Source organism: Poecilia latipinna, unplaced genomic scaffold (genome assembly GCF_001443285.1).
Source record: "Poecilia latipinna isolate Pla-1442-1.1 unplaced genomic scaffold, P_latipinna-1.0 Scaffold4929, whole genome shotgun sequence".
NCBI classification, from domain to species: domain Eukaryota; kingdom Metazoa; phylum Chordata; class Actinopteri; order Cyprinodontiformes; family Poeciliidae; genus Poecilia; species Poecilia latipinna.
Window position 1 is genome coordinate 1 of NW_015117545.1, and position 12,214 is coordinate 12,214.

The 12,214-nt window shown below is 41.2% G+C and overlaps 2 protein-coding genes across 4 annotated transcripts in view; both read right to left on the minus strand.

The window, feature by feature from the left end:
- Nucleotides 1-1,731: 1,731 nt before the first annotated feature.
- LOC106943157 (zinc finger protein 3-like) lies at nucleotides 1,732-5,891 on the minus strand. The gene is made up of 2 exons (XM_015026505.1): nucleotides 5,490-5,891; nucleotides 1,732-3,461 (listed from the first exon to the last, which is right to left on the minus strand). The coding sequence occupies exons 1-2, from the start codon at nucleotides 5,659-5,661 to the stop codon at nucleotides 2,707-2,709; spliced, it is 927 nt and encodes a 308-aa protein (XP_014881991.1). The 5' UTR covers nucleotides 5,662-5,891; the 3' UTR covers nucleotides 1,732-2,706.
- Nucleotides 5,892-8,661: 2,770 nt separating this feature from the next.
- Nucleotides 8,662-12,214, minus strand: part of LOC106943156 (zinc finger protein OZF-like) — a 7,638-nt gene continuing 4,085 nt past the window's right edge. For 2 of the 3 annotated variants that reach the window (XM_015026503.1, XM_015026502.1), the window contains exon 2: nucleotides 8,662-10,758. In XM_015026503.1, the coding sequence (XP_014881989.1) occupies nucleotides 8,932-10,665 (1,734 nt within the window). In that variant the 5' untranslated portion in view covers nucleotides 10,666-10,758 and the 3' untranslated portion in view covers nucleotides 8,662-8,931. The remainder of the gene's footprint in view (nucleotides 10,759-12,214) is intronic. The other variant, XR_001423834.1, reaches the window with a different exon arrangement.

Here is a 12,214-nt window from a genome sequence, read left to right on the forward strand (position 1 = left end):
TCCTCAGACCCTGGGAGGCCAGCCGGACCTACCTGCGGGGTTCTGCTCGGTTCGGGGTCTCCAGGTGAGGTCCAGCAGTCTCCGCTGCCGGTAGATCTCCTCCTCGAACTGGACGAGGGTTTTTTCCAGCTGGGTGAAGATTTCTTCAGCAGCAGCAGTTAGTCTCTCTCTGATAAACTCTCTCAGAGGCTCAACGGAACACATTGTTGCTGCGCAGACTCACAACACACCTGGACACGGCGACAGCTGCTAGCAGGATGCTAACCGAGCTAGCTGCTTTGTTTACTTCCACCGGATGTCACAGTTTCAGGTTCCGAGAGAAACACCGAATTAGAGTTCCACTTTATGCTACAAACAAAGAAAACAAAGAAATTACACTTCAATAGCAAATTAAAAATTGTTATTGTTAGTAGAAGGGGTAATATTACCACTTATCTTTATAATAAGCTAGTTTTTAAATTGTTTGTTCTTCATTGAAAACTCCAAAGCAGAAAATGATCAGAAACAACAAAATCAAACTCACATTTCCACCTTTTTCAAAGAATATTTATAGATGGATACAAATGTCTAAATATAATATGAAATGAAAAACCCATTCACATAATTCGGTAATACAAGCTTTGGTATACATTCAGTTTTAATGCAATTAAAATTTTTAGGAAACGACTTCGTGAATAAAACATTTTCCTATCATACTAAAAGCATTTAGACTAAATTCCAAGTGAAAGCTGAATCCATCTGTCTGAAAAGTTGCTTTTTATATAGGTTATCCAATCTTTAGATCAAGGTCAATATTGACAGAAAAATTCTCTCTAGTTTTAGTCTTTTGACAAAAATGTCATTTTGTTTGAGTTATTAATTAGTCTGAATTGTTTTAGTCTTAGTCTAGTTTCAGTCAACTATTTGTAAAACTTTAGTTGACCAAGTCTGCTGCCAATTTAACTGACAAACTTATATGTAAAATTCTAATATTTTTTGATCAATTCTCTGGAATTAACACAAAATGACTGTGGGTTGGGGTTTTTTACCAGTTGTAGCATAAAGTTGTTGTCTGAATATGAAATACAAAAACAAATGCAACTATTTTTAAAGGTCTTTATTTTTCTGGCCTTGTTTTCAATAAAACAAAATCCTTCATGCTCCATGCGAGTCTGTGTGTCTGCAGCGCTGCTGTCCTGATCCAGCCAGTCCATTTCAAACTCTCACACACATTTTCATTTTCAAATTTACCTTCATTCATCCTCACGGATCCCGTTCAGTCAGGGACCAACATCTTCCCACTGGCATCTGGAAGAGGTTTTGGTTCTGAGACTGCAACGACTACCAGGTGGACGTTTTAAAAACGTGCAGACAACGAGAGCAGCGCCATGTTTGTCGTCTGTCTCTAGGCAACCGTGACATCAGCTCCTGAAGGGATCAGCAGTTTGCAGCGCGGCCATCATGACAGTCTTGATATTTCAAATGTTTCCACATTTAAGTACCAAATAAAGAACGACTGTATTTTACAAGATGGCGTCAGCCGCTACAGCGGCGTAGTCAACTGAACTTTAGCCTGACGTTAGCACAGTGTGGCTAGGATGTGGAATCTCATAGCTTCCAATAAATTCATCACAAGTTGATTGTCGGGTAACATTGAATGTATCAGTAGTAACTTGCCTGTGACAGAATGTCAGTGTGTTGAGCCTTCAGGTGCCGTTAAACATTCCTGTTTTGTCCACTAGGTTCAACTTGACAGACTCAACAATTCAGTCCTTGTTTCAAAAGGCTTATAGCCCACTCAGAAAATAAACATGAATCCTTTTGGGCTTTCCGGAAGGATTTATGTATAACCTCTTTGTTTGACTCGCTGCTATGGTTCACTAATGATTAAATCATTCAGGTGGTGGGCGGGGCCAAACAGGGTGGAGCAGCTGTACTGATGCTTTCAGCTTCTGACTGACAGACAATAGGCAGAAATGTCAAACATGTTGGATTTCTGACAGATCCACTAACATTTTCATCCAGTTGTCTCGTCATGAAAAAAAAAGGGTAACTAATGACAAACCCACATCAATCCATCTCTGAGAACAACAGACGGGTTAGCAGAAGTGACCGCTACGGGTCAGAATGTGGTTTCTCTGCAGATGAAATATAGACCTGATTTCATACAGTTAGCACCAGGTTAGCATCTCCTAATTGGCTTTCCAGCAAACAGTAGAGCCATGCTAAGCTAATGCTTAGCTCAGACATTAAAGGTTGGATTTTTTCCAGTGGAGTCTGAAGAACCCTTCCAGTCTGGTCAATGTTATTGGGAATCAGAATTTGCATCCATGTTTGGCTTATGTAATTATTAAATATAATCAATAAATTATTATTAATGAAAATTGACAAGTCTTCTGTTGAATTGGGGCATCAACTCCAGTTTGTCTGGAATAAGTCAAACTCAGTGGCTCATAAAGGAATGAATTCAGAAAATCAGGAAAGATCACCAACACGACGATTCTAATCACGTCTGAGAATTTATCAAACAGCCCAACTTAAAAGCTGAACAACCCCATAACTAATATTTTTAACTACTATCATGCAAACTAGCTGCTAAGGAAAATGAGACACAGTCCAGAGCTGAACATTTTTTGGGACAGAGTCATAAAACTCGATCATCTGGTTTGTTGTTGGAGGACCAGCTGCAGATCCAGGACTCGTCTTCCTCAGCTCTCTGGGGTCTTCTCAGTGGTTCTTCCTCTTCATGTGTCTGTATAAAATGCTGCTCTGGTTGAAACGCATCCCGCAGGTCTGACATGTGAATGGCTTCTCTCCTGTATGAATCCGGAGGTGCTTTGTCAAGCCGCAGCTGTTCCTGAATCTTTTCCCACACACTTCACAAGGATATGGTTTCTCTCCTGTGTGGATCCGGAGGTGTTTCCTCAAACTGCTGCGGTCACTCAAAGTTTTCCCACACACTCCACAAGTATGACGCTTCTTTTCCATGTGGGTCCTCCAGTGGACCTTCAGGTCCTTGCAAGTGGTGAAGTTTTTCCCACAGAACTGACATGAATATAGGTTCTCCTCAGTGAGGGGTTCGTTCTCAGCCGTCCTCAGGTCTGGATCATCTGAAGTTGGAGCTTTAGGAGCTTCATCTCTGCAGGATCCTGAGTCTTTATGGTTGCTTCTCTCCTGACTCTGGATCTCTGCTTTAGACGAGTTCTGAGAAAAGATCTGGGTTGTGTTTGGTTCTGCTTTAGTGGGGAACATGTCGTCGTACTCGACAGTCACCATGCAGGGATCAGGCTCCTGCTTAACGAGCTGCTCCGCTCCCCAGCCGAGGACGTCATGGAGTTTCTCTTTAATTGGTTCTGGTTCCTTTGGGTTCAAACCAGAGCCAATATTCTGCTGACTGGACTCCAGGTCAGAGGGAACATCTTCAGTGTTGCAGTGATTCTGCTGCCAGAGGTCCTGATGGACCGGTTCCTGCTGCTGGAGGCCTATATGGACCAAGGAGACCAAAATAAAAAGGTGTTCTTCTAACATGACAAAGCTTCTGGAATGAGCAGCAGACATCTCTGGTGACCCAGACTGGATTAGAAGAAGCTGGTTTAGTTTTTTAGCCTGTGCAGCTGCTTAAGGAGCAACAGGCGGGTTTTTTCAGAAACACCTTGAAAGGTGGAGGAAGAGGAAGATATGAGACATTCATGTTGGCACTGAGGGTGTTGGCCTCAGTGTAGCCTTTAATGCTACGTGAGACTCAGTCGGCGCTACTCAGACAGTTACAGTCCGACCCGCTGCAGTCTCCAAACTTTAGAACTCATTTTCATTTTGGGCCGTATCAAAAATCTGAATTTTCTTAAAGGGCCAGTTGTGCCAGAATATACTGATAAAACCAATTAAATTGTTAAAATATCAATAAACAGCTTTTTATCCAGGATTTTCTGGATAAACAAAATCCTGTTCATCCAGAGGATGAACAAAAATGTTCAAGTTTTGGAAAATTTTATTTCAAAAATCAAATTTTGATTTTTGAAATCAAAATTTGCAGATTTTGTGGTACCAATTTAGAAACGTTTGTAAGGATTGTTTTCAATATTTGTGCTAATGTATGATGTTAAATGTGACTTTTTATTACTCGCCATATCTGTTACAGACATCAAGTGAGGATGAAGCAGCAGTCACTTAAACTCAATGTTTCTGACTGATTTTGAGAAGATTAGCAGTAAAATTGGAAAAAAATTTGGAGATTTTTTGACTTTGTTTGAATTTTGCAGATTTGTGAAAACTGGAGGGACGAGTTGATGTAATTTGGAGCCTACAGGGTCAAAAGCTACTGTAGGCCAGATTTGGCCCTCGGGCCTCAAGTTTGACACGTGCTTTAGACCTGCTGCGTGAAGAACTTCCCCATAACTCTGTGCTGTCTGAACATTTTAATAACCACTGAGATGATTTTAGCAGATTATTCCAACCCTGAGGAAGAGCTCATCATTGTAAGTCCTTATTCGATGACGGTGTGGGAACTTTTAATCAATAAATTCAGTTTTTAAGTTCCTCCAAATCTTTGGGAAATAAAGCAGAAAAAATTCATCTCAGTCTTGCTCAAAGTGTTACTTCCTCATTGTGTGGCACCAGACAGTCTAACTGCCTTAAAAACATAATTATCCACAGGAGGTTGGCTCTGTGGTTTCATTCTGAGCTGCGCACTTTGTTGTGACATAATGAATGCATAAGGTCAAACGGTCCAGTGACCCCAGGTGAGGAGGGTCATCAGGTCCTCCAAATGTCCCTTGCTAGAAAATGCATGACCTGCAATATGAAAATATTGGATGGTAATGTGTTTTATGAAGTTTTCTACATAACGACACACATCCTCTGAGCTACTGGACTGACTTTCATATCTATATGACACATTTTGAGCTGAAAAACAGGGCAGACAAATATGGGCAGAATAATAATCCATATTGCCAAAAAATGCCTCCCCCTACAAACTTAAAGAAACAAAGAGCTAAGAATGAAATAACCTTTTCTACATAATCACACCTGTTCTCTGGACTAAAGGTATCAGTTTCACATCAACAGGACAATAGACGGGATGCAGATATCGGCAGGCTCGGAAATTAAAATGCATCCTCTCCTGTATTAATAGACTGGACAGTTAAAGTTGGTTTTCTGCATAATGGGCCTCTGCTTTCTCAGGCGTTAAGCTATTATGGTGTTAAATGAAAAAGAGGAGAACGTGTTCATCAGACTGTAAGACATTGGACTCGTGTCATTAAAGGTGTCAAAACAGTATTTATTTCAATTAAACCATTTTAGGGCTTACATTGTTAATAACCATGATCATTTTACGAATATCTTTAAAAGTTTCCTCTTCGGTCATATTTCAGTCCGTTTTCTCATCAATATGCGAGTTTGCAGCGATGCGCGCTCCCGCGACAGGGCACGCGCTTCTCAGCATAACAGCGCCTCCTTGATGTCCGTTTCTGAAAGGTGGTAACCCCGCCCGCTGCCCCCGCCGGACCTACCTGCGGGGTTCTGCTCGGTTCGGGGTCTCCAGGTGAGGTCCAGCAGTCTCCGCTGCCGGTCGATCTCCTCCTCGTACTGGACGATGGTTTTTTCCAGCTGGGTGAAGATTTCTTCAGCAGCAGCAGTTAGTCTCTCTCTGATAAACTCTCTCAGAGGCTCAACGGAACACATTGTTGCTGAATAGAACCAGAAAACACCTGAAAACGCCCTGAAACACACCACAAGCTCACTAGGCTAACCGGAAGCTAATGCAACCACTTCTTCGGTTACTTCCGCTGGATGCGTCATCGGCTCCGCATCATTTCACACCCGGTGGGACGGGCGGCGCTCGAACAGGTCTTCTGTTTATCTGTGCTACCCGTAAATCCATCCTACCTAGCGGTAACACGCATGCGTACATCAATGCTACGTCACATACTGCTTACTCAGCAGATTTCTTATAAAAACATCCTACCTGTGGAAGTTTCGTTTCATGTGTTTTATTTCATCGAAGATTACGGTTAGCTTTCTTTAATTTATTTTATACCTGGCTTTCATTAAGCTGCTGTTTTACTTCATGTTTTTGTTTGGTGGTTAATCAGGACAAAATTCGTTGTTTTTGGGGCTATTTTGTCCCTATATTTTAATTTAATAATACTCTTTTTTATTAAACTTTGCTAAATAGATGTTGGTAGTGATACTACGTGGGATTGAAGCTGTGTAATAGCCGTGTTTAATATTAGTGTAAATGAATCATATCCTATCATTCCAGGAGCACAGACAGTGATCTGCACAGTTCGGTGGACACATTGTGGCTGCGCTGCATTTAATAAAGTCTGTTATACAATAATGCACAAAAAAATTGCAGTGATCTGTATTTGTCTGTTTTTAATTTAATTCCAATAAAAACCTGTTTCCTCATCTGATGCTGTTTTATTCTTACAAACTCCTCTGTATTTAAAATATTTCTTTAAAAAAGTAGGATATTCCAGTAAAAGGACTAGTGCATACATCTATAGCTTTTCATTTTAAACCGGTAGGATATTCTGATGAAGGAAGTGATCTTCTTGTCGTGTATATAAATTGTTCCAATGCTAAGCTAACCATAACTCTGAGGCTTCACTTCAGCCCCGTCACTCAGATAAAGTTATCCAAAGTATTTAACATGAACAAAACCTGCTGTAGTTTTCTGTTCATAAACATGACGGTAGCAGTTTTGGACGCGTAGCACGGATAGATAGACTTGGCTATCTATCCGTGCTACTGTAGGGAAACCTAATGAGGTAGCTCAGATAGTCAGAACACCGGCTCTGTAAGCCAAATGCTCTGATTGGTCGGCGGCAGCAGGTAGAAACAGTTTTGGTTAGTTTGCTGCTCTGAAGCGTTTGGGTGTTGTTAGAATCCCAGGCTACAATGACATCAGCAATGGTCCCAGAGAAGCAACTGTTGCTTCTCATCAACCTAGGAAGGGTCAAAGGTCATCTCCAAATTATCCAAATTAAGCTCCAGAGGAAGCTTACTCCCGACAGGACAACATCTCGGACATCATTGTCACGGATTCAGCCCAAGTTGGACGCTGAGCTTGTTTTTAAGAGGTAGGCTGCGGCAATTTCAGCTTCTATAATCTTTGAAACAATTTAATTTCATGCATTTTCTGACCCATCAAAATGATTGGAAAATCTAAAAGATTTGGCCCAACTTTGCAAAAAGTTTCACAGCCAACTACATCCACACACTTTAAACTAGAAACATCATTTAAAGTTTAAATTGATCACAACACATTTTCAAATAATTCAGTTTTTTCACATCTGCTACCCTTTTCCTAAAGTTATGATTCCATGCATTATTGGGGGCGGGGGGTTAATTTTTACCATATAATTCAACAAAATTCTGTCTGAGCAAATTCTTCTTATTTGCTTAACATAAGGTTGTGACAGATCCATCCTACCTAGCGGTAACACGCATGCGTACATCAATGCTACGTCACATACTGCTTACTCAGCAGATTCTTCACATTTTGTCTGATTCCAGACAAAATGTAGGAATTTTTGTCTGGATTCAGAAAATGTAACTACCTAACTGGGAGTTGAAGTTCAGGAGATCTGAAGACTTGCTGGACGTTTTCTGTTTGAGTTGCTTTAAAAGGAGAAAATGAGGCGATAAAATCTGCTCTAGTATCCCAGAGGCTCAGCAGGAAGTCCTGAGCTCATCCAGAACGCCGCAGTCCTGCTCAGCTGACCGACCACAGACTATTGACCTCTCCGAGGACCTTTCCTGTCAAAGTTTTCTGGATCGGATTTTCCAGGTTAAGATCATAAGAATTGAAACCAGAAACAGGAATAATGCTGAATTAAGGAGTTATTCTCCCAGAAAAAGCATCAGTTTTAACTGTGGCTGAAACTGACTCAAGAACAACAGAACACTGTTTACCTTCATGCACATCATCTGTTTTATTGTTGGTACTCATCTTTCACAACCTTATTTGAAGGAACAAACTATCATGTTTAGCTCAGAAATGCAGAACCTTCATCAAAATATACAATAAAAAATAAAAAAGTGTTCATGTATTCATAAAAACATGAAATAACTCAATATGATGTCCATGATAAACAGGCGACGGGCTCCCCTCACTTCAGCAATGAGTTCAGGCCTTGACCGACTTCTCCAGATTTTGTATCTGCAGCTCACAGAAAGTCGCTCAGTGGTGGACATAGCTGAACTGAAAAGCTAGCAGCGCTAATCCTAAAGCACTAACCATAAACAGTTCCACTGACGCTAACTGTTACAACAACACAGTATTTGGAGGAAATTAATGCAAAAGCTCCAACTTCAATTCAAATGATATTTTCTCTGAAATGACAACAACCCTCAAGCACCAGTTTAATTTCTCTTCAGTCCATGTTCTGTTTTGTTCTTGTAAGTTTCTTATTTTTTCAAACTGCTCAGAGGTGCCAATATTTAGTTAGACGTATTAACCAGCAATATTGTCTTTCTCTGATGTTTTGTACCTGTTGTGTTGTGAAGTCAGGTCATGTTTACAATGTTTGAGGCAAGAAAAGGTTTCAGATTCATTGAAACCTGTGAAGTTCTGTGCTAATAAACTGTTAGTGCTATTTGCTTTGTGAATCAGAAAACAGGGAAAAGGTTGTGCAGAACATAAACCTTAAACATTACTGACCCAGACTCTTAGGGGACATGAGAATAAACATGATTGGGATAAACATCACCATCTATACAAGCAGCACATTTGTCACTGAACGACAAACACACTGAGGTCAAATCCTTGCTTTAGAAATTCTTCACAGAAATCACACAGCAACATACATCAACTTTTAATGATTCCCAGTTTAACACAACTCTGAAAGTTCAATGTTTTAGCCGAGGAAGCTCTTGTCTCTCATTGGTTAAAGTCACTGCTGCTCACCTGTCTCCCCAGGTAGGGTATGCTGGACTCTAGGTGAGTCATCTCAACTCCTTGGAGACGGTTCCCACAGGCCACGTGTCAGAAAGACCTTTCTCCTGTTTGTGAGTTCTCATGTGAGCCATCATGTGACATCTCACACTGAAACCTTTCTCACAGGTCAAACATGGGAATGGCTTCTCGCCGGTGTGAACTCTCATGTGACGAGTCAAATGACTCCGTAAAAGGAAGCTCTTCCGACAGGTGACACATGGGAAAGGTTTCTCACCTGTGTGGGTTCGCATGTGAATAACCAGGTAACTTCTTACACTAAAGCTTTTTCCACAGGTGACACATGGAAATGGTTTCTCACCTGTGTGAGATCTCATATGGACCGTCAAGCTACCACTACATCCAAAGGATTTCCCACAAACTTCACAATCATAGGGTTTCTCGCCCGTGTGCGTCCTCATGTGTCTGTTCAAGTTGCTTTTTCGACTGAAGCTGTTCCCACAGATCACACACAGATAGGACTTCTCATCTGTGTGAGTCCTCATGTGTGTATTCAGATATGTTTTGGCACTGAAACTTTTTCCACATGTGGGACATGGAAACGGCCTCTCGCCTGTGTGGATCCTCATGTGAGAAGCCAGACGGCTGCTCTGAGTGAAACCTTTACAGCACACATCACAGATGTGCAGCTTCTTATCCGTGTGCGTTCTCATGTGAATTGTCAAACTGCTTCTCACTCTGAAGCTTTTTCCACATGCCACACATGGAAAAGGTTTCTCTCCTGTATGTGTGCTCATGTGAACATTTAAATGACTCCGCAAACTGAAGCTTCTGCCACAGTATTGACAGGAGTATGGCTTCTCACCTGTGTGTGTTCTCAGGTGAGTGATCAGGTGACTCCTTACACTGAAACTTTTCCCACAGCTCACACATGCAAAAGGCTTCTCACCCGTGTGTGTTCGCATGTGAGTGTTTAAATTGCTTTTAGCGCCAAACCGTTTTCCACAGGTGAGACACTGGAAAGGTTTCTCACCTGTGTGAATTCTCATGTGTGTGATTAGATGACTTTTTACAATGAAACTTTTCTCACAGCTCGGACAGGGAAACGGCTTCTCACCTGTGTGAGTTCTTACATGAGCAATGAAGCTGCTCCTCGCACCAAAACTTTTCCCACAGGTGGAACATGTGAAAGGTTTCTCACCTGTGTGGGTTCTCATGTGAACCGTTAAGCTACCTTTGTCATTTAAAAACTTACCGCAGACCTCACAGGGATATTGTTTCTTACTTGTGTGCGATCTCATGTGGTTGTTCAGATGGCTACTCTGGGAGAAACTCTTGCCACACACTTTACAGGAAAACAAACTTTTTTCTGTTTGGCTCAGAGATCTGCTCCGCCTTCTACGTTTGGAACTGTGTGTACTGTCACTTTGAACTCTGGATTTCTGACAGCTCTTATTCGACCTTGGTTGTGGATGTTTACAGAGTCCTGATTTTTTCTTCTTCCCTTCCTGTTGCTGGTTTTCAGCTAGTAGCGCGTTCTGGAGTCGGTCCCTGTTTGGTTCTGGTTCCCTGTTGTTTCTCTGTTCAGGAGCTGTATTCATCCCCAATGTGTCCGTCTCCTCCTTCAGAACAAGGCGAACTTCATCCTGGCTGGTGCAGTATTCGTCCACTTCCTCTTTAATCTGCAGATCTTCAGCATGTTGGTCATTTTTCAGCTGTTTATCCAGCAGTTCCTCCTGTTCCTGCTTTATATTTGGACCATCTGGATCCTTCGGTTCTTCCATCAGGGCAGATTTTTGCTTCTTCTGGTTCTGAATGATTTCTTCTGTCCGTAAAAGAAAAACTTCTCGATTCTACAGACAATATTTGCTGGAAGTCTGAGGAGATGAAGAACACAAGAAGAAATTCAAGAGATTTCAGTAAACATGTATTTGGGAATCTGTAAAACGTTGCAATATTTGCCGTTTTCTAATCATTTGCTCTGGAATAAAAACTATTAGAATAAAATTCAGGCATGGAACCTCTTCTACTTCAAGGATTTTTGGTTTTCAACCCAGCAGATTTGATTTGAAAGGAAAAAACAACATGTAGAAAACGCATCAAAAATAATGTTGAATCCAGGTAGGAAACATAACAGAGATATGGAGCCAAGTGTTAAATATAGTTATAAACTAATAAAAATTGGTACAAGGACTCAAACTTGTAGCTCCGTATTATGAAACAATGTAGTAAAATCTGTCTTCAAAATGAACAAAAAAATAAATCTCATTATTTAATTGTCAACACAGCTTTACACTTATTTAAAGCTGCAATATGTAACCTTTATAAAAGAAATGTTACATATTTGTTAAAACAGCTCCAGCTAACGGTGTTAGCTGTGGCTAACGCAGTAAACAGCAGAGCACAAGCTGATCCTGTTCGCTGGTTTGTAACTGATGCAGTCCGGCTCAGCATGCGCCACCGAACCCAACAGTCAGCGCCCTCCGGACGGAAAACATAGAGACACAATTTCTGACGTAATTATGAGTTTTACATGTTGGAAACAGCTTTTAGTTTAATTTTGTAACATATTAAGGCCAACATGTCCAGCTAGTCGAGCCTCCCTGATCTACATTCTCCAACTCATTACTGGTGTCACTAAATGTTTTATTTACTTTGTTCAGTAAAGAAATGAAGGATTTTAAACTATTCTGCCAATAATGCAGATTTTTCTAAGATTTTCCACAGATCAAGTCTTCAGGTTTGATTTAGTTACCTAACTACATTATTTAGTAATGGTTAATGTTGAAGAGGACGACAGCGGCCATATTTAAAGTCGTTTTAAAACATTGACGAGTTGCACTCGAACACACCATCGCAGCGCTGTGAGGAACCGGACCCGAAGAGGAGTACTGAAAAGTTCTGTTGGTACCGTTCCACCCAAACAGTTTCTGCAACAATAAAATGATGTTTGGACATGAAAACAAACAAGGAAACCATCGGACCAGAACCAACGACCCGCCAGAACACTACCGGCTCTACTCAGGTTCTTCAGGGTTTCATTGTCGGGTCCAGAACATTATCTGGAGCCTTCACCAGAACCTCAAAGGACAAAAGGTTCATCTATCAGCAGAGGGAGGAATGGACCCAGTGCTACTGCAGCTGGTACCAGAACCAGAACCAGAACCTCCCAGGCGACTCGAGTCAGATGGAGGCAGGCAGGAAACATGAAATCCAATAAAGTGACAACGTTCCTGCTGTTGATTGTTTGAAGGCAGCATTTCATCTGAATATAAAACATTTTATCTTCTTTTATCTTAGCCAGGAAAAAACGGTGTGAAAAAATATTTGTGG

What these genes read in the sequence shown, in the direction of transcription:
- LOC106943157 (XM_015026505.1), bottom strand. Translation starts at nt 5,661, where the DNA reads ATGTGTTCCGTTGAGCCTCTGAGAGAGTTTATCAGAGAGAGACTAACT. An exon ending in AACCGAGCAGAACCCCGCAG is followed by an intron (nt 3,462 to 5,489) that starts GTAGGTCCGGCG and finishes TGGTCCATATAG; the next exon opens with GCCTCCAGCAGCAGGAACCG.